At 42.6% G+C, this 18990-nt stretch overlaps 2 protein-coding genes across 2 annotated transcripts; both read right to left on the bottom strand.

The window, feature by feature from the left end:
* Nucleotides 1–541: 541 nt before the first annotated feature.
* On the bottom strand, nucleotides 542–12911 carry nemp1 (nuclear envelope integral membrane protein 1). Its single transcript, XM_048241417.1, has 9 exons — nucleotides 12785–12911; nucleotides 12318–12433; nucleotides 11960–12179; nucleotides 11767–11839; nucleotides 11577–11670; nucleotides 11122–11236; nucleotides 5549–5774; nucleotides 1189–1365; nucleotides 542–1017 (listed from the first exon to the last, which is right to left on the bottom strand). Exons 1-9 carry the CDS (start codon nucleotides 12876–12878, stop codon nucleotides 804–806), a joined length of 1329 nt encoding a protein of 442 aa, XP_048097374.1. The 5' UTR covers nucleotides 12879–12911; the 3' UTR covers nucleotides 542–803.
* Nucleotides 12912–14006: 1095 nt separating this feature from the next.
* On the bottom strand, nucleotides 14007–18984 carry casp9 (caspase 9, apoptosis-related cysteine peptidase). Its single transcript, XM_048240501.1, has 11 exons — nucleotides 18900–18984; nucleotides 18387–18519; nucleotides 18089–18287; nucleotides 17905–17997; nucleotides 17703–17761; nucleotides 17353–17529; nucleotides 17180–17269; nucleotides 16855–17002; nucleotides 15861–16049; nucleotides 15539–15648; nucleotides 14007–14541 (listed from the first exon to the last, which is right to left on the bottom strand). The coding sequence occupies exons 2-11, from the start codon at nucleotides 18516–18518 to the stop codon at nucleotides 14419–14421; spliced, it is 1320 nt and encodes a 439-aa protein (XP_048096458.1). The 5' UTR covers nucleotide 18519; nucleotides 18900–18984; the 3' UTR covers nucleotides 14007–14418.
* Nucleotides 18985–18990: the final 6 nt, after the last annotated feature.

Below are 18990 nucleotides of genomic sequence, written 5' to 3'. Positions count from 1 at the left end.
CTGTGTTTAGCGGTTTCATGATATTTCTTTTCCTCATTGAAGATTCTGCATTTGGAGTCATCCAGGCTAGCCACAGTACTCATCTCCATGTACAGACAGTGTGTTGATCTATAAGTAGAAGTATATATGCTCTTTTGATCCCATGAGGGAAATTTGGTGAGGTGAAGCACACACTAATCCCGGCGCAGTGAGCTGCCTGCAACAACAGTGGCGCTCGGGGAGCAGTGAGGGGTTAGGTGTCTTGCTCAAGGGCACTTCAGCCGTGCCTATTGGTCGGGGTTCGAACCAGCAACCCTCCGGTTACAAGTTCGAAGCGCTAACCAGTAGGTCACGGCTGCCCCCTGATCTGTTGCCTCATGAATATTTAAACTCTGTCAGATTACTTTGTTGTCCTTTCCAGCTATATACTTAAGCAATAAGCCCCGAGAGGTCATAGGTTACACCGATTTTACAACAGCTAAGGGGCGTTGTTAATGTAAAACCGAATGTTTCTAACTTGCAGACTTACTTGCAGTGTGACTAATCAGACATTTCACAGAAGAAAACCTCACAAATCTGCCTTTATTCTATCATTACAATTGCGTTGGCTGACAACATACATAACAAAAGAAAACTGTACAGAAAACAATATTAGGAGCAGTTACACACACACAAAAATCAGTTACTCCTCTGTCCATCCATCATACCACAGGCAGCAAAATATGTTTTATGAACTCAACATTCAGTCTCTCATCTCCCTCTCAGACACACATAACCACACACGCACAACACAAACAGACATTCTCACCTCAACTTCCCTTGAGTCAGTGAAACTTATTGTGTGTATCAAATAATCGAGTGTCTTTAACATCTCTCTTCCATTCTCCCTCAACCTCATCATCATCATCATCATCATCATCTTCATCTGTGGCAAACAGCTCATCCTCCAGGAAAGAGCCTTCAAATCCATATTCATGTGCATGGACTGAAACCTCATTGGACAACAAATGTGGGGATCCCTCTACAAAATCAGCAAATCTGGATAGAGAGAAAGAAAGTGGATTAACAGCAGTAAAGCAATACTAATGTAGAATAGCTCAATTACCTCACACTCTGTCAAATAGGCTATCCTGTCACTAAGTGTTGTACAGAAGTTCTGTGTCATATGAAAAGCCAAACAGACACCCTAACTTCTGTCTCGCAACCTACCTCTTGGGTGATTGCAGTCTGGAGACAGTCTTCCAGGTGTTGAATTCAGGACTGTTGCAGTAGTTGCGCAGCTCATCTAGGGCACGACTCGTCTCTACCTCTGCTTGTTTCTGATACTCCTCCTCAGTAAGCAGCCGCCGCGGCTCCAGCTTCCAGTGTATTCTCCGGCTCAGCTTACTATGAGAGACAGAAACTACGACAACTGAGTGGTCCAGTTCCCAATTAAAACTGACTATGCTTTGTACACTGGAAGCTGAAAGACATCATCACTCGGGCTAACTGGAAGCCATGGCTGACAGGGGATGTCCTCAGGCTGCTGAGGGCCAGAGACAAAGCCTACAGAGCTGGGGATGAAGCTGGCATGAAAACAGCGAGAGCCAACCTGTCCCGTGGCATCAAGGAAGCAAAAAAGGAATACACTCACAAGATAACCACCCACTTCAAAGACAGCAGGAGCGCGACAAAGCCTATGGCAGGGCATTCAGGCCCTCACGGACTACAAGCCCGCGCCACAGAGCTGTGAGAGCAACATCCCTCTGCTCAACAACCTGAACCGCTTCTTTGCTCGCTTTGAAGCACAAAACAGCACCTGCCCACAGAAGACCCATCCCCCTCTACATGAGCAGCCCCTGTGCCTCTCTGCCGACAGCGTGAAGAAGACACTTGCTGCCATCAACACCCGTAAGGCAACAGGTCCAGACAACATCCCAGGTCGTGCGCTGAAGGACTGTGCAGGGGAGCTTAAGGATGTCTTCACAGACATCTTTAACACTTCCCTGAAGCAAGCCATCGTCCCATCATGTTTCAAAGCTGCCACCATCATACCTGTGCCGAAGAAAACTGCTCCATCCTGCTTCAATGACTACCGCACTGTGGCACTGACACCCATCATCATGAAGTGCTTTGAGCGGCTTGTCATGTCACATATCAAAGCCATTCTCCCCCCACCCTGGACCCCTTCCAGTTTGCATACCGAGCCAAGCGGTCACAGAGGATGCAATCTGCTCTGCCCTCCACCCAGCCCTCACCCACCTGGAAAAAGAGACTCATATGTGAGATTGCTGTTTATAGACTTCAGTTCTGCATTCAACACCATAATACCACAACAACTCATCTGCAAACTTGACAAACTGGGACTCAGTACCTACCTCTGCAACTGGCTACTGGACTTCCTCTGTCAGAGGCCCCAAGTAGTAATGCGTGTTGGCAACAATACCTCAAGCAGCATCACACTGAGCACAGGGGCCCCCCAAAGGCTGCGTGCTCAGTCCGCTGCTCTTCACCCTGCTGGACGATGACTGCACTGCAACCTACAGCAACAATCACATAGTGAAATTTGCTGACGACACAACTCTGGTGGGTCTCATCACCAAGGGCGACGAGACTCAATACAGGTTGGAGGTCGACCATCTGACCACGTGGTGCAGGGACAACAACCTCCTGCTGAGCGTCAGCAAGACCAAAGAGATTGTTGTTGACTTCCGGAGAGGTCACACCCAACACCTGCCACTGACCATCGACGATGCTGTGGTGGGAGAGCGAGCAGCACCAAATTCCTGGGGGTGCACATCAGTGAAGACCTCTCCTGGACCACCAACACTGCATCACTGGCTAAGAGAGCTCAGCGCCCGCCTGTACTTCCCTCGGAAACTCAGGCGAGCAAGTGCTCCACCAGCCATCATGACCACATTCTACCGAGGCACCATTGAGAGCATCCTCTCCAGCTGTATCGCTGTGTGGGCGGAAGCTGCACTGAATACAACAGGAAAGCCCTGCAGCGCATAGTGAACACAGCTGGAAGGATCATTGGTGCTTCACTCCCCTCCCTGAAGGACATTTACACCACCCACCTCACCAAAAGGCGACCAAAATTGTGAGTGATGCAAGTCACCCCGCTCACAATCTGTTTGATCTACTGCCCTCTGGGAAGAGGTACAGAAGCCCGCGCCCTCCCGCACTACCAGACTCACCAACAGCTTCATACACCAAGCTGTAAGGATGCTGAACTCTCTCCCTCCTCTCCCCCCTCCACCCTCAGCTACATAACATCCTGGACATTGGACCCAAAATGGCCGCCTGCACTACTCCACTTGCACACTTGCACACTTGTACACTTTACAACTGGTGTTGTTGTCCTGAAACACAACACTTCTGCTGCTCTTACATAACTTGCACCACTATGCCACTTTCTTCTTACTTAGGTCAAACAGAACTACCCAAGCCTTTTATTGGCCTGAATTTGCACTAGTATTTTTATTGACTGTCTATGCACAATTTCAACCACATTTTGCTGCTCTTATTTTTTCATTATTATATGTGCCCTCTTATTTACTTATTTACTTACTTTTTTGTTTACTTGAATGTTATGTTTGTCTGTGGACCTAAATTGGTAAAATATGTCTTGTCTTCACCGTGGGATAGTGAGAAACGTAATTTCGATCTCTTTGTATGTCTGGAACATGTGAAGAAATTGACAATAAAGCTGACTTTGACTTTGACTTTGACTAATGTGAGCACTACTTATATGTTCAAAAACAGGTATAAATAAAAAGGAAAATAGGTGAGGCAAGTAGTCGGATAATTGAGTTAAACCGAATAAAATGTTTTACATTTTGCAGTCCCAGATTGCAAAAGGCAAGAACCACTGAGGGTGGTCCGTGGAGGTTTTGTTCATGTTTAGCTATGGGCAGGTATAACACAGGTATAAGAGGAATAGAAACTCAGGGTTTTGAGACTGAGTCAAAGTCTCAAGATGCCTGGATTTAGGGCTGCAGCAATCGATTCTTTTTGTAATCGATTAATCTAGCACTTTATCGATCGATTAATCAGATAATTTTTTTTTTGCATTTTTAAACAACCAAAACACATAACGAAAATGACATGGCTGTAAAATGATCAAGCAATTGGCACAGAGGTATTTATTCTAACTCCAAGATTAGGCTACAAAACTAAGCCCATTTATTGCAATTTACCCATTTAGTGTTTTTAAGTGCCAGTGCCATCAATTAAATAATGTTCAAAATGCTCTCTGTAAAATTGCGTGTGCATGCTTAGCTGGGCGAACAAAGCTGTCCATACTATGTTGTGAAGTGCGGGGAGGGAGAAGAGGGAAAGCAATTTAATGTATTAATATGTAGCCTACAACAAGTTTCATGCTGTAATCTAGACCTGACATCAACATAAATATCTGTTTTATATAGATTTCTACACCTGCAGCATTTACCATTAGGCTACTAAAACATAGCCTACCATTAGGCTACTAACAAATAATTTTACCATTAGGCTACTAACAAATAATTTCTGGGGTGAGCCTATTTGCTATGGTAACCTAGCAACCTGTGTGTGTGTGTGTGCACGCGTGCGGTGCGTGAGGAAAGATGAGGGTGCATGCATGTATTTGAGGGGTTCTCTTTTAGGCATGCTGTCTTGCAATTGAACGTGAATAAGTTTACTTACTTAAAAACATCAAAGCTAAACAAGCCATCACGACATCGCTACAAATACAGTATGTGATTAAAATCAGCCAATATCAGTGTAGGCTATAGGCTAGGCCTACGTAGATAGATAATAGATAGGCTAGATAGATTGATAAATAGCCTAGCCTACTTTATTGACGCTTGGTGAAACAGCATGGAGTGGATATTTAGGTTCAGATGCTTGTTCTTTTCCTTTTTGAGTATGTAATGATTCCAAAACTTTACTTGAAAACTTTAGACATTCTCTGCCATTTATGGATATCTTGACTCCGCCATCGCGCCAGCTAAATTCAGAATGCATTACGATTCACGCGCTAGTGGTGTGCTTCCTGAACAACGGTCCGTGTGGAACAATCAGATCCCTGCGCGTATAGTGCACGTCATAGGAATTTAACGAGGCTTGGAGGCAGGGGTTTTGCCTCGAGTAATTTTTGTAATCGAGTTATTCGAGTAACTCGATGAATCGTTTCAGCCCTACCTGGATTGTTTTTAAATCCAATCGTCTGCTTACACAGAGAGGCATTTTGTTAGATAATTTATGGCCCTGCATAACATCAAACATTCCCTTATTTGCTGACTTCTCAGACTGTAGAATGCTAGCCTTCATTGAGTTGTGCTGCAATATTAGCTATCTCAGCATGGCTAACTTCTTCGCACAATTCAAACGAGACTCGCTAGACTCATGTTTTATTGGCTTCACTGAAAAATGCTTGGACCTCTTATGGATAATGAATACAAGATCAGACAGAAGAAGACCAAAGTTGTCTCAAGGCATTAGGCATTCTTGCAACTACAGAAAAGAAAGACCATTTAAAAGTGGTCTACAATTTATTTTGAATTCACTGCATTTTCATTGTTGGTGATTGGTGCTGAGGTTCACTTACTGGCAAATAGTGAAGGCGAGGTTGATGGGATACTCTAGGTTCTTGGCACAGAAGGCTGCCACCATGATGGCCAGGGCCACCTGCTGCACCTGGATGCCAGCATAGATCAGTAGAAGGCCAAACAACTGCAGCGTCCAGGACAGGATGTTGATACTACGTTGGTTCACTAAAGGGCCATGGCGGTAACACACAGCAAAACTGATGAAGCCCACCACAGCTGTGTAACCTGAAGGCAAAAAAAAAGGGAATTAGGAAGTGATCTCTACATGGCAGTGTATGCATGCATTTCCAGCAAATCATTGATCCTTCTTCATAAGCCGTTTTTAGAAAGAAACCGTGCAATATTCACGGGGAGAAGAGACGTCTTTATGCCGAAAAATTGCTGCCTTGGTGCGAGTGTTTACATAAAAGCCGGCATTTTGAGGAGCCAGGAGGGAGGACCAAAACGCAAATTGAAGCAACAGTATTGACGTGCAACATTAGGCTTGTATGCATGGGAAGTGCAACATTAGGCTTGTGTGCATGGGAAGTGCAGATGCCCCGGTTACACTTTTTTTTTTTTTGAGTATATTTTTTGGGCCTTTTTATGCCTTTAAAGGAGAATTCCGGTGTGATATTGACCTAAAGTGTATTGAAACATGATACCGAGTGTGAACGTATGTCTCATAGCCCATCTCGGCTTGTCCCCTGCAATCCAAAATCTGGCGCTAGTTAGCCGATGCTACCATACTTTTTCAATAGTGGTGCTTCGGCATAAAGCTAGCCATGCAAACAAATCACTGTTTTACACCCATTGACGAGGCTCAATGTATCTCCACACTTCATTGGTAGACTTCCGAGGGCCCTGACATTTAAAACGAGACATTGAGAACTTTGAAAAAGCACTGGTAGTTTACTTACAAGACGATTTATACAGACAGTATCTTCACGAAGTTAAGTATAAGTATATATACTTTTTTGATCCCGTGAGGGAAATTTGGTCTCTGCATTTAACCCAATCGGTGAATTAGTGAAACACAAACAGCACACAGTGAACACACAGTGAGGTGAAGCACACACTAATCCGGGCGATGAGTGAGCTGCCTGCTACAACGGGCGGCGCCGGGGAGCAGTGAGGGGTTAGGTGCCTTGCTCAAGGGCACTTCAGCCGCGCCCACTGGTGGGGCTCGAACCGCAACCCTCCGGGTTACAAGTCCAGAGTGCTAAAGTGCTAACCAGTGGGCCACGGCTGCCCACCTTTTCTTTCTTTTCTTTTTTTTTTTTTTGTTTATAAGCGTTTGCAGCCATCTTGAATTTAGTCACGATAAGTCGAAGCAACAAGTAAGAATGAACAGGTATGATAAGGGATCAGATTCCAAAAATAATTTAGTGGAAATGCATGGATTCCAGTTGCTGCTACTGGAAGAAACTGGAATCCATGCATTTCCACTGAATTATTTTTGGAATCTGATCCCTTATCATACCTGTTCATTCTTACTGCTCTAAACTTATCGTCTAAATTCAAGATGGCTGCAAACGCTTAAACTTAAATGAAGATACTGTCTGTATAAATCGTCTTGTAAGTAAACTACCAGTGCTTTTTCAAAGTTCTCAATGTCTCGTTTTAAATGCCAGGGCCCTCGGAAGTCTACCAATGAAGTGTGGAGATACATTGAGCCTCGTAAATAGGTGTAAAACAGTGATTTATTTGCATGGCTAGCCCGATGCAGAAGCACCACTATTGAAAAAGCCGTTGGTAGCATCGGCTAACTAGCGCCAGATTTTGGAGTGCAGGGGACAAGCCGAGATGGGCTATGAGACATAGGACCACGGGACCGGGAATCGAACCCGGGTTGCCGGCGTACTGTGCAGGTGCCCCAGCCAGTTGCGCCACAGCTGGGGCCTCCCAGTTACACTTTACATGACATGAGACTGTCATGAACATGTCATAAACAACTTTTATGACATAACGCTTATGTTATTAAGTGACATTCGGTTTTTGTCATAACAAGTTAGGCTAACAGATTAGGGTTAGGTTTAGGTTTCATGTATCATGACAGTGTCATGTGTTCATGACAATGTCATGTCAGTCTTATGTCGATACTGTCAAGTAAAGTGTTACCGATGCCCCCATCATATCAGCTTTGACAGGAGTTGACATGCATCATATCAATAAATATCAATAAAACCAAGGAAATGGTAGTGGATTACAGAAGGCAGCAGCAGAACTACAGTTACACCCCACTAATGATCAGCGGGCAACCTGTAGAGTGAGTCACAAGTTTTAAATACCTTGGTGTCCACATTACTGAAGACTTAACATGGACTGTTAACACTCAATATGTTCTGAAGAAGTCCAGACAACGACTCTACTTCCTTCGTCAGCTAAGGAAATTCAAAGTTTCTACATCCATCATGAAGGCCTTCTACACTTCAGCGGTTGAGAGTGTTCTAACTGGTAGCATCATCACCTGGTATGGGAACTCCACTGTTAGAGATTGTAGTACTCTGCAGAGAGTAGTGCGCTCAGCTGAACGTACTATAAGAACTCAACTCCCTGCTCTACAAGATATCTATTCCAGAAGAGTACTCCTAAGAGCCCAAAAGATTCTGAAGGACTCTTCTCATCCTAACAATGGATTATTCCTACCGCTGAAATCAAGAAGACGCCTATGTAGTCACAAAGCCAGAACTGAGAGACTCAGGAGAAGTTTTTATCCCCAGGCCATCCGAACTCTGAACTCACACTATACTGACTTTGCACACATTCACTCCTCAGCACTCTCCAACATTTCCCAACTCTGAACTCACACTATACTGACTTTGCACTCATTCACTCCTCAGCACTCATGACCCCCCCACACACACACACACACCCACACACACACCTACAAGACTTTTAGCACTTTTACATCCCTCTCCCTATGCTACAGACCTTTTATTTATTTTCTTATTTCATCACACGTCAAAACACACACACACACATATCTGACTTTCTCCAACTTTTGCACACTTTTTATTTATTATTTTTGATTTCTCCTCCATCTACCCATGTCCTTGATTGCCTAGCCTTTCTGCCCCCCCCCCACCCCCATCCCCAACACACACACTTACATCATCACTGTCATCACTTCACATACATACAGCACACTGCTTGCTACAGTAAGCCTCCTCTACATACTTGCTGCACACTGCACCCCCACATACACAACACATTGTCTTCAGGATCTTCTCCAACACACATCCTCTACATGCCTTACAGCACACTGCCCCACCTACCCACACACACAGTCACTGCTCCACTCCCTCCCGCCCCACACACATCTTCACTGTCATCACTCACATACATTACATACAGTACTCTGCTTGCAATAGTAAGTCCCTGACCCCCTACATACACAGCACATTATTTCATCAGGAAGCTTCTCCAACACACATCCCCAACATACTTACAGCACACTGCCCCCCAATACACAGCACATTGTCTCATGAGGAAGCTTCCCCAACACACATATTGCACACTGCCCTCTCCCCACATACACAGCACACTATCCCATCTCCCCTGTCATCCCCCAACACACACACCAAGACCCCTGGCAGTTGGGTTAGCCCCTTGAGCCGTGGATCTGCCCAAGGTTTCTTCCTTGGTAAGGGAGTTTTTCCTTGCCCCTGTTGCTCTTGGGTGCTCCTTGTTGGTGCCCCCCACCCAATCCCAATCCTCCCCCACCTTTTTTATGCAGCCCTTGCCACTTAATCTACTAAACCCCTCTTCTACTGCACTTTTTACCCCCATTAATGCACAAATAGGCTGACACCAGACATAATTTCACTGCATTTCTTACTTCCAGTAACTATATGCATGTGACAATAAACTTCCTTGTATCCTTGTATCCTTGTATCAGTTTAGCTGGGGAGTTTGCCACTCATTTTGCCCCGACCACTTTTAACAACTGAAATAAAATGTGATACAATGAACAGAAAACCTCTTCAATGTGCTTAATCGCCATGTAGCCTGTTAATCAAATTAATGCATGAAAATAAAGTTGTGGGTCACGTTAGTGAAGGAGTGTAACGTTGCTATTCCCTGAAGACGAGTCAAATGTAGCCTGTAGTTAAATTATGTTGGCCATTCATGCCAGAAACTGTATCATGCTATGTATCATGCTATGCTAGAAGTTGTAAGGGTTAGGCCTACTGGCTACCATCGCAAGTTTTGGTTTGTCATGTCCAAATATAACAAAGGCTATGTCTCAAACTGCCTACTTGCATACTTCAAATACTTTAGTTTAAGTGTGTAGTGCAGATATTGGGACAATACTAACCATCGAAAAGTGGGCACAGCGCAAGTAAGTGCTCCGTGCACACTAGCAGTGTACTGACGGAAGTATGCGGTTTGAGACACTGCCAAAGTGTTTCTGGAGAGAAAGTTGAATTTAGTCAAGCTTGTGCGATGGTAGAATATGGCCAGGCTATCTCTATCTACTGTAGCTCATGTCGAGAAGAATTCATGACTGAAATAACGGTGGACTTAACTATGGATAACTTGCAGTGGACCATAAAGGTAAGAGTTCATTGTCATTAAGTTTAGCTGTGTTTGCTTGTTTTCTGACAAAGTGAGCATTGCATGTTGCTACTTACAGTTAAGTTTGTTTGTTAAACACATAAAGTGACATTAAACTAATTTCACTATTGTCAGGATATGTTACATGGTTAACAGTAGTTTACCCTATGAAGTGTGCAGGGTTAATTTTTTTGCGCCATCATAACTTGGCATATTAATAGGTGTTAAGATGTTAATGTCTTGTTTTATGTAAAACTATACATTTTGAGCACAGTCCTGCATAGAACGCAAAACTGCAACTGTGGTATGCAAAGTAGTAGTGCTAATGCTTGGAATGCTACAAGGTTATCTGCCATCATTACATTTCTGCCAATGATGTCGTCTCACTTAAGAGTTATGTATCTGCTGTCAGATATGTCATACATCCTACTGGTTTTAGCTTGTTTATTTTGGCTGTACACAATCTTAGTAACCTTCGAAATGTGATGCATGTATATTTGGGCTTAACAGCACAGAACAGGCAGAAACATGAGGGTAATGTGATAATGTAAAATCTAGCTACAGTAGGACGGACGCTCATGGGAGTTCATGCTTTGTTTTATCACTGGATTTTAGGACATGGCATCTGATTGCATTCCGACCTACAGTCAATTGCTCTAGCAGGCGTTAAATATGACTGGAAGCTTTGTGGAATTAAAGATTGTCCGTAATGGTTTCGATCAATTTGGTGTTGGGTTGGACATACGTAGTGTCATCAAAACGCCCGCCCAGATTCCCCCGTTCCGCCTTTTACACTCATATATGGAACCACGTGTTCTGTCTCTGTAGCCGTTTTTAGATAGAAATTGCGCATTATTCACGGGGAGACTACCGTTGTTGGTGGTAAAAATTGGGGGGCACGTCAACCCCCCTTTCCGCCTCGCGTCTATGTAAAAAGGACAGGCGTTCCGCGATAAAGGTACATACATTTGCGGCAAGTCTGGCAGTGTCAAAGGGGCTATAGTTTAATGTTAAAATTACATTGTAATCTTACCAATGGCTAGGGGCCAGTGTTCTTTCAGGATGAGCTGCAGGTTTCTGCCAACTAGCTGAATGATGTACAGTGAGAAAGACCACCCTCCTACTAACAACACGTAGAATGGACTTTTCTGAGGGATGAAAGACAAACAAATTCAAACTCTAAACACTTATCGCTGTCTATTACTGAAAAGTAAGTAGATACCATGGATATCCTCAGATCCTAATGGTAATGGTTGGAATTTCAAGGAATTTCAAGTAATGCAAGGAAGTAAAAGGGCATCCCTAAATGTCAGTACATGTATAGACCCTTTCAACAAGGTAAACAAAAACAATGCTTGAACGTTCTATTTGGGCCCCAATCTACTTCCTCTGCATTAAGATAACATATGGAATGTTAAAAAGGAAGTCTTGTGGGGCCAACTATGATGCTGATAATGGAACTCTCTTGAAAGGGTCCATAGCTTCTACCTTAGGCAAAAAGCGGGCTATGATGAAGATGAGGATGAGGAGAGAGGCAATCATTCCTGTGCTCATACCCGCAGAGTAATAGAACATCTGACTCCTGGGCAAAAATAAACAATATATCAAGTGATTACAAATAAAGATTATACAAGTTATCATGTTCTGAAAAACAGTCATACTGCAGAAAGAACAATACCTGCTCAGAATGTCGGCAAAGAAAAACAGCAGAACCCCAACAAGAAAGACTATGAACAGGCAGATGTCAAATTCTGTAGTCAGGGAAAACAAAAATAATTTTAGAATTGATGGTACTGAAGAAACAAATTGTTTGAAAAAACGTGTAATAGCCAATAGGCTTGTAGGCCTATTGGCTATAAGGGCACACTCACTTCGGAGAGGTTTCACAGTGTACAATGTTTGTGTGTTGGAAGGGTCAACTCTGAAACATGTTTTGGGTGAAAAAAGGTTGATGTTGACAAAGGTTTCATTAGTCTTCTCCTGTAGGAAGTACTGCATAAGGGTCCATATGCTGAAGTGTTCCAGCTCCTGCAGCTCCTGCTCATCATTAACTACAGTCACCTTCAGCTCTTTAGAGCTCCAGACTTGCACCTGTCACAACAAACAGATCAGGCATTACAAATATGTTTGTATCTGTTCACCACTGGAGACTTAGAGGTAGGCTACATTTCATTAGGCAATAACTTGGAAGAACATAGCCTATTAGAGTCGTTATCAAACTGTAATTACCTGAATTCTAGTCCAAGTCTCTCTCCATCCAGGCATAACAGGATTATGGTAGCAAAAGTGTTGTGGTTCACGTGTCTTCAACTCTTGGCTGTCTTTCAAATCGATTATTTGAACACCTAAGTGTCAGCAAATAGGTTAACGTTAGGTATTTAGCTGGATGGTATTAAGGTTATCTCTCTTCAACCGAATTCTTTGAAAAGTGTTAGCCTACCATTACATAAAACTAGCTCAATTATTGAAACATACACATTACAGTTGTCTTTCATCTATAAAGTGGTCGTGAAGAAAATTAAAGCGCTCACACTCATCTGATCATCAGTTAATGTTATCATATCTGCAGCTGTTGAATTAGCTACTGTCTTCCTTGATTAGAAACCAATATTTAACACCCTGTATTTGCCTTGTAAAATATAAGAACAACGCTTTCTACCATCAATTTCTAGTTACAAGAGAAACTTCTGTAATACCTGCTGTTATAGATGTATGCAGAAGGAAAAATAACCCAAATAAAACTATTAGTCTGTCGACTTCGACAGCAAACAATTTCGTGCAGCCCGCCATGATGCATCTTCTTCATCTGGTGCACTTTTTTGAATTGGAAGCTGAATCGGTGACAGCCCCACACTGCCACCTAACGAGTTGGTGGCCTTAAACATCTTCTGTAAGCCCAATGAGTTTTTCTGTTTAGTCAGTAGGCAAAGCAAGCAAAATCTCGCAAATGGGCAGAAACAGTACATACAGCACAGTAGGCCTACAAAATATGACCGCCGCTTACTACTGCACACTCTCGCACATCCACGCTTAATTTGTCTCCATCCCCTACTCTTGCAACTTTTGTATAAATGAGTGTGTGTATGTGTGTATTTGTAAGTCCCCCCCCCCAAAAAAAAACGGAATTCCACAAAACTTGGTGTGCATTTAGAGGGTGTCAATGATCCCACACCCCCATTTCCGTGCAGTTTTGACCATGTCAGCCAGAGATACCTGTGAATACACCTCATTTTTGCTTTTTCATTTTTACTAGGTGGCGCTATAGGCTACATCAAATGAGTAGTTATGGGATGGGTTGACATGGCCCCTTAAGACCAACATACAAAAACAATGTGGTCCTCATAGGCCCTACGATTCTCGAGATATTCACAGAAAACTGAAAAACAGAAAAACAATGGTTCTGTGTCATCCTTGTGGGGATACATGCAAGTTTCCTGCACCCCGGTCTTTCAGTGTCCGGGGAATCGTTGACACCAAATTACTGAAGCATTAAAAAATCCGAAAGAAAAAAAAGACTTCGCTGTGCGACGGTCATAATAAAAGCTTGTTAGCATGTTAACATCTCTTTTTGCAATTTCGGCTATGAAACCTTTTCTTACATTTTCTTTGGGGTTCAAACCACAGAACTACAGGCATTGGAAAGGCAGGTAGCTTCACCTGACTTCATAAAAAAAAGAAGCCTATATGAGGGGCACCTGCTGAATTAAGTGTTATGGTACATTTATTTGAGTTTAAGACTGTTAATCTAATTTTATTCAGTTAATTCAGTGAATTGCTCCTCTATTTCTTCCAGCTGTTCATTCCATTATGTGAGCACCATAAACAATTACAGACAATCAACAGTGTAATTTGAATAGCAAGTAGTTAAGATGTTTTTGCTAGAATTGCAGATATACCAGACACATCATTGACTCAAGGTTACAAATCATTACATACATTTATTGAAATTACTTGTAAAAAAAAAAATAAGGATGTACAGTATAGAAAAACTATTACATATTCCATCACCATTGTCAAATTAAAAGAGCAAATTGTCAAGCTTAAATCTATTGATGTATAATCATTAAAAAGTCATGAGTTATATGTTTTGGGAAAATTGTTGTTTTGATCATGACATGACAACTAGTCCCGAGGCTAAATGACACCTACAAAATGGTTGAAGGGGTGGCAACTCTCTGACTGGGAAATCCAGTAAACAACAGCACTACAAATTGTGAGTGCAAAAGTAAAAAAAATACAAAGCTAACAGATTTGATTACCACAGGATAACCATTTAAACATATTATGAATTCCTGAAGGTTTCTCTGTGAGCCAGAGACAGATATGCTGGTCATGTAGAAAACTGGCTGTGTGGTGGAGCCTGGAAGTAAAGAAGCTTTCGGAGGAAGTTGAATGACCCAGGCATCTGTTTAAACAAGCCTTTAGCAGAATTCTGTGACACTTCATTGTTGACCTAGACATTAAAAACAAAGACCAAAAAGCAGATTAAATACTGGTCCCTTTCTGTCACCTCAGATATGTCATAATGAAATAGGCATTACATGTTTTGTCCAAATGGTTTGCCAACACCAACAGCACCAGCCTGGGAATACCCAGAATAAACTTTCGGCAAATTTGGGATTTGCTCTGCAGGTCCAAGAGGCCATTGAAGAACAATTTCTAATGTCCCTAAAACATGGGCACGCAAATACAATCGCTAATCCAACATGGACAGGTATTTGTTTAGAATTGAAAAACAACTGCATTTATAAACCTTTGTTTACAGGATTGCTACACTTCTGAAATTATTTGGTAAGAGTTTAATTCACCAGTTTAAGTTTAATTTCACTGGTAGTTACGCCCCTGCTGGAAGTCAATTAAAGGTGCTCTAAGCGTTGCTGGGTAACGTCACTTCTGTTGACATTCAAACAAAACAGAGAGCTAGCTCGCTACTTCCTCTCCCTCCCTCCCGTGCAATTGAAACTCTCCTAAACGAGCATCTCGTCTGTGATTTTCTGGAACAGTTTGTTATGTTTTTATGGGCTAGGTTTTCCCAGGTTGTTTTTGTTGCCGTTTTTGGAGCCTGGGCTGTCCACAGAGATTACGTTTTTTTACAGTGTATTCAGTACACAGGCAGCTAGCGGATGGTGAGGTGATTGCTGTAAGTGACAAAAAATGTATTAGCTTAAAAAAAGAGCGTGGCATCGCTTAGAGCGCCTTTAACCTTTTCCAGACCCACTCTCAATTGAGAAGGGTCTGGTGTCAATGAGGCTACAACAGCACAGTCTGCTCTGATAAAATCTAGCTAACTTACTGATATGTTTTGGTAACGTACTGTTAAGTGTTCATATATTTGGCAATGTCACATATTGAATAGCATGAATAACAATGTGAGCACCTGCAGCAGAAAGTACAGTTTTGGTGCTTGCTTAATCCTCCAATATCAAGCTATCTGCACAGTGCATACCCACCATCATAAGTATAGTTACTAGGTCGTGAATGGCAGCATTCTCTTTCAGAAGACGATCCAGGGTCTCTACATACCAGGAACCTGCCTTGGTGTCCCTCCACGAGACATATCCTGTAGGTGACGGTACAAATAAATTAAAACTGCTACTTCTTAGTCTGCATTAACAGGAGACTTAAAATCAAATTACCTGGGAGGCACTAAAGAATGTACACAAGTTGTGTGCAAAACTGTAAAGATCTTGAGGACTTTTTTTTTAACTCCATCTAAGTGATGCCACTTTAGATGAAGAAACCACAAATGTTTTGAAGACAACTCCAGCACACCTGGAAAAGTGGAGTAGGATACCAGAATGTCACTTGGTGTGGGCAGAGTAGCCCGTGCATCTGGTTCATCTGACATGCTCAGGGAGTCACTGCTGGATGACACAGGGATGGCATCCGTCTGGTCATCTGGTCCACCCATACATGGCTGCACCTCATCAGGAGACACTTCAAAGCCAGTGTCCTTCTCTCCTACCCAAACACACACTCATGCCATGAGCCGGCAGCAGCGCCAGTATGATGTCTTACTGTTAATGTGTTACTGCACAATGCTTTGCTATACAGTTAATAGCAGACAAATACTTTGATAACACTGTATGCATTATTCACAGTTCTGATTGAAATGGCATTGGTTCTGCTAATACAGTATATTTAAGCTACATCCTCACCATTCCGTTTTCATTTTAAAACATTGTTCCAGTTCAAATATAAGGCTCGGATCATACGACCATTCACACAAATCACATGACCATTCACGCAACTGTCTGTGAATTTAACGACAAAGTACAGATGCTACCAAACACTGCAATGCCAGTAAAGCTTGTACTATGTCCTCCATGTTGCATTCACCACTGGCAGGCTAGTAGTACAAGTCTAAATGGGTCATGGAGGGTCAAGAAACATCAAACTGATAGGTCAAAATCAGGAGGGGGACATGGATTTCTACGTCATCATTTTCAGATGTTTGCAGATTCAATGTCCACATTTATGCATAATGCATAAGTAAAATGTATAAGTAAGTAAAGCACAAAGCCAGAGTTTTCAAATTAATATGGATCTGACAGCGTTTTCAAATCATCCCAGATTTGAACTAGCTTGAAAAATGCCGGAGTAGTGTAGGTGAGCAGCAACAATGTAACAAAGGTGTCTCGGAATCAAACGAAACGGAGTAGTGTGGATGTAGCCTTAAAGCAATTATCATGAGTGTGTTGTGAATGTGTCATCATTGTGTCATGTGATATCTGGAATGTTCTATCTGGTTAAGAACTCATCTGACCTCCTCCACAGGCTTGAAGGAAGAAGAGTTTGGGCTTGCCCTGCAGTGAGGGACAGTGCTGTCCATTGAGGTAGTTTGTGATGACCTGAACTGGCACTGAGGTGCCATCCACGCCGTACACTGCACCAGGAAAGCGACTGTGTGTGGCCTGAGGACAACAACACAAAGGCTTAAAACCACACTGCTGAAAACCACACAGTAATGATTGTATATGAAAAGAGAGTGCTAAAAATAGCTGCGACACTAACAAAGGATGCTTCAAAAGAATGAGAGTTTGTAACAATCACAGGACTTGGGTGAATGCTTCAAAATTCACTCAGCTTACCTCTGTGCCATGTGACAGAATGATAACCACACAGCAGTCAGAGTTGGAATGGTCCATCTTTGCTAATGCCGACAGCTCTTGTCGTATTTGCTAAGAAACAAGATATGGAATGAATGTAAGGCAATATACATTCTATTTCATACTACTGTGAAATTATAGCATCCCTGCTATACCTTATGTTTCAGGTTTCGTTTCACAACAACATCAAAATTAAGAGACTTGAATCGTCTCTCTAGCTTGTCACTGTCTATATCTGATCCGTTGCGATCCTTTAGGTCTGAGTGCTGTTCAAACTCCACATTGTTTATGATGAGGCAGAGTCCACAGGGGCTAGCATCCATCTTATAACTCTGAGGGAAAGTTAAACAGAAAAGAACTTCAGCAAATGAGATTTTAATGAGCAATTGTCAAGTCCTAACCCATTAGACAGGTTCAGAAGCCCCTAACAAAGATAGTTTTCTGTTCATCTGTTCATATGTCTAAGTCTTAAGACATATGAAAAAAATTCATCTACACAGGCTACCTGGATGCTATCTCGTCTTGTTCTCCCTTGCGTGGGTCTTGGGCTCAACCTCTCTGGAGCTGTCAAACACATAAGTATTCAAATGTGACTTCAATCAACTGCATAATATGATCCTCTCTTTCACACAATATACATATGTTAGTCTAACATATTTGAAATTATAACCTTGAAGAGGGGAATCAGAGGTAATGTGCATACTTACATGGACTGGCAATATCTATTTCAGTAGGATATAGAGGCAATTCTTTAGGTGGATTACTGTGGATTTTGTCTGGCTCTCTGACATCAATAGGACCTGTGCAACATTAAGCAATATATTGATGCATGCAAGATATTAAAAGAGAAAAATTAGGAAGTGATGGAAACATCAAAGACTGTGCTCTTACACACTGGCAGAGGTCTGATTACTGGAATCTGTGGGCTTGGCACAGACTGGCCAACTGGATCTTCGCTCTGGAGGAGACTGGTCAGACTTTCATAGCCACACTCACGCAGGCATTCCAAAAAGGCAGGGAAGGCTCGGCTCCCACGTGTCTCCAGGTCTCTCACCAGCTGCCTGGCCTGGTCCCTTCTGGTTCCTGAGCTCTGAAACAGCAAAGATAGGCACACTCAAAAAAAGTAAAAGAGACTGACTTGCCCTGAGAATTCAACCATACACTAAAGGGCCCCTCGGGTGGGTCTTACCTTAATCTCATCTATCATATCTTGGGTGAAGACTCCCCTTGACAGGAGTCCATCATAAACTTCTGACGGGTCTAAATCCCTCACAAGATTGGTTCTGTTGCGTTGAAGGATCTTTTTATGTCTAGGGTCCATTCTGTCCAAAACAGGAAACAAAACAAGAAGCTAATAGGCAGAACCGAAAGAACAAACTAGGCTAACAATGTTATAGTAGGCTAGCCTAACACCCAATTGCGAAAATATTTTCCATTAGATCTCGACTACGGAGGGAATGTCAAATCATTGTTTTTGAACAGAGCTAGTCTACTAAAGTAACCTACGTTATTACAATGGCCTTTACATCATCGCTATAACCAGAAGAAGACACAGACAGTTCATTCCCTCACCCATGCATAGGCCTATGCTACCGTGCTGATAATGAAATAGGCCTACACCACCGTCAGCTCTTCTGAATATGCCAAATACCTCTCGAATTTTTGCTAAATTCACGATAAACTGACAAAATTAGAAACCTACCTCAGTTACTCTCCATATGATCTACTACTACTTGCACGTTGCTCTTCCTTGTTTTCATCAGACACAAATCTGACGTCACCTATGATTCACC

Source organism: Alosa alosa, chromosome 4 (assembly GCF_017589495.1).
Source record: "Alosa alosa isolate M-15738 ecotype Scorff River chromosome 4, AALO_Geno_1.1, whole genome shotgun sequence".
In the NCBI taxonomy this organism is placed as follows: Eukaryota; Metazoa; Chordata; class Actinopteri; order Clupeiformes; family Clupeidae; genus Alosa; species Alosa alosa.
This window is presented reverse-complemented; position numbering and strand designations above follow the sequence as displayed.

What these genes read in the sequence shown, in the direction of transcription:
- nemp1 (XM_048241417.1), bottom strand. Translation starts at nt 12,878, where the DNA reads ATGGCGGGCTGCACGAAATTGTTTGCTGTCGAAGTCGACAGACTAATA. An exon ending in TTTGCCGACATTCTGAGCAG is followed by an intron (nt 11,671 to 11,766) that starts GTATTGTTCTTT and finishes ATTTTTGCCCAG; the next exon opens with GAGTCAGATGTTCTATTACT. An exon ending in CTCGCCTTCACTATTTGCCA is followed by an intron (nt 1,366 to 5,548) that starts GTAAGTGAACCT and finishes TGTCTCTCATAG; the next exon opens with TAAGCTGAGCCGGAGAATAC.
- casp9 (XM_048240501.1), bottom strand. Translation starts at nt 18,518, where the DNA reads ATGGACCCTAGACATAAAAAGATCCTTCAACGCAACAGAACCAATCTT. An exon ending in ATATGATAGATGAGATTAAG is followed by an intron (nt 18,288 to 18,386) that starts GTAAGACCCACC and finishes TTGCTGTTTCAG; the next exon opens with AGCTCAGGAACCAGAAGGGA. An exon ending in CCTTCAAGCCTGTGGAGGAG is followed by an intron (nt 16,050 to 16,854) that starts GTCAGATGAGTT and finishes GTGTTTGGGTAG; the next exon opens with GAGAGAAGGACACTGGCTTT.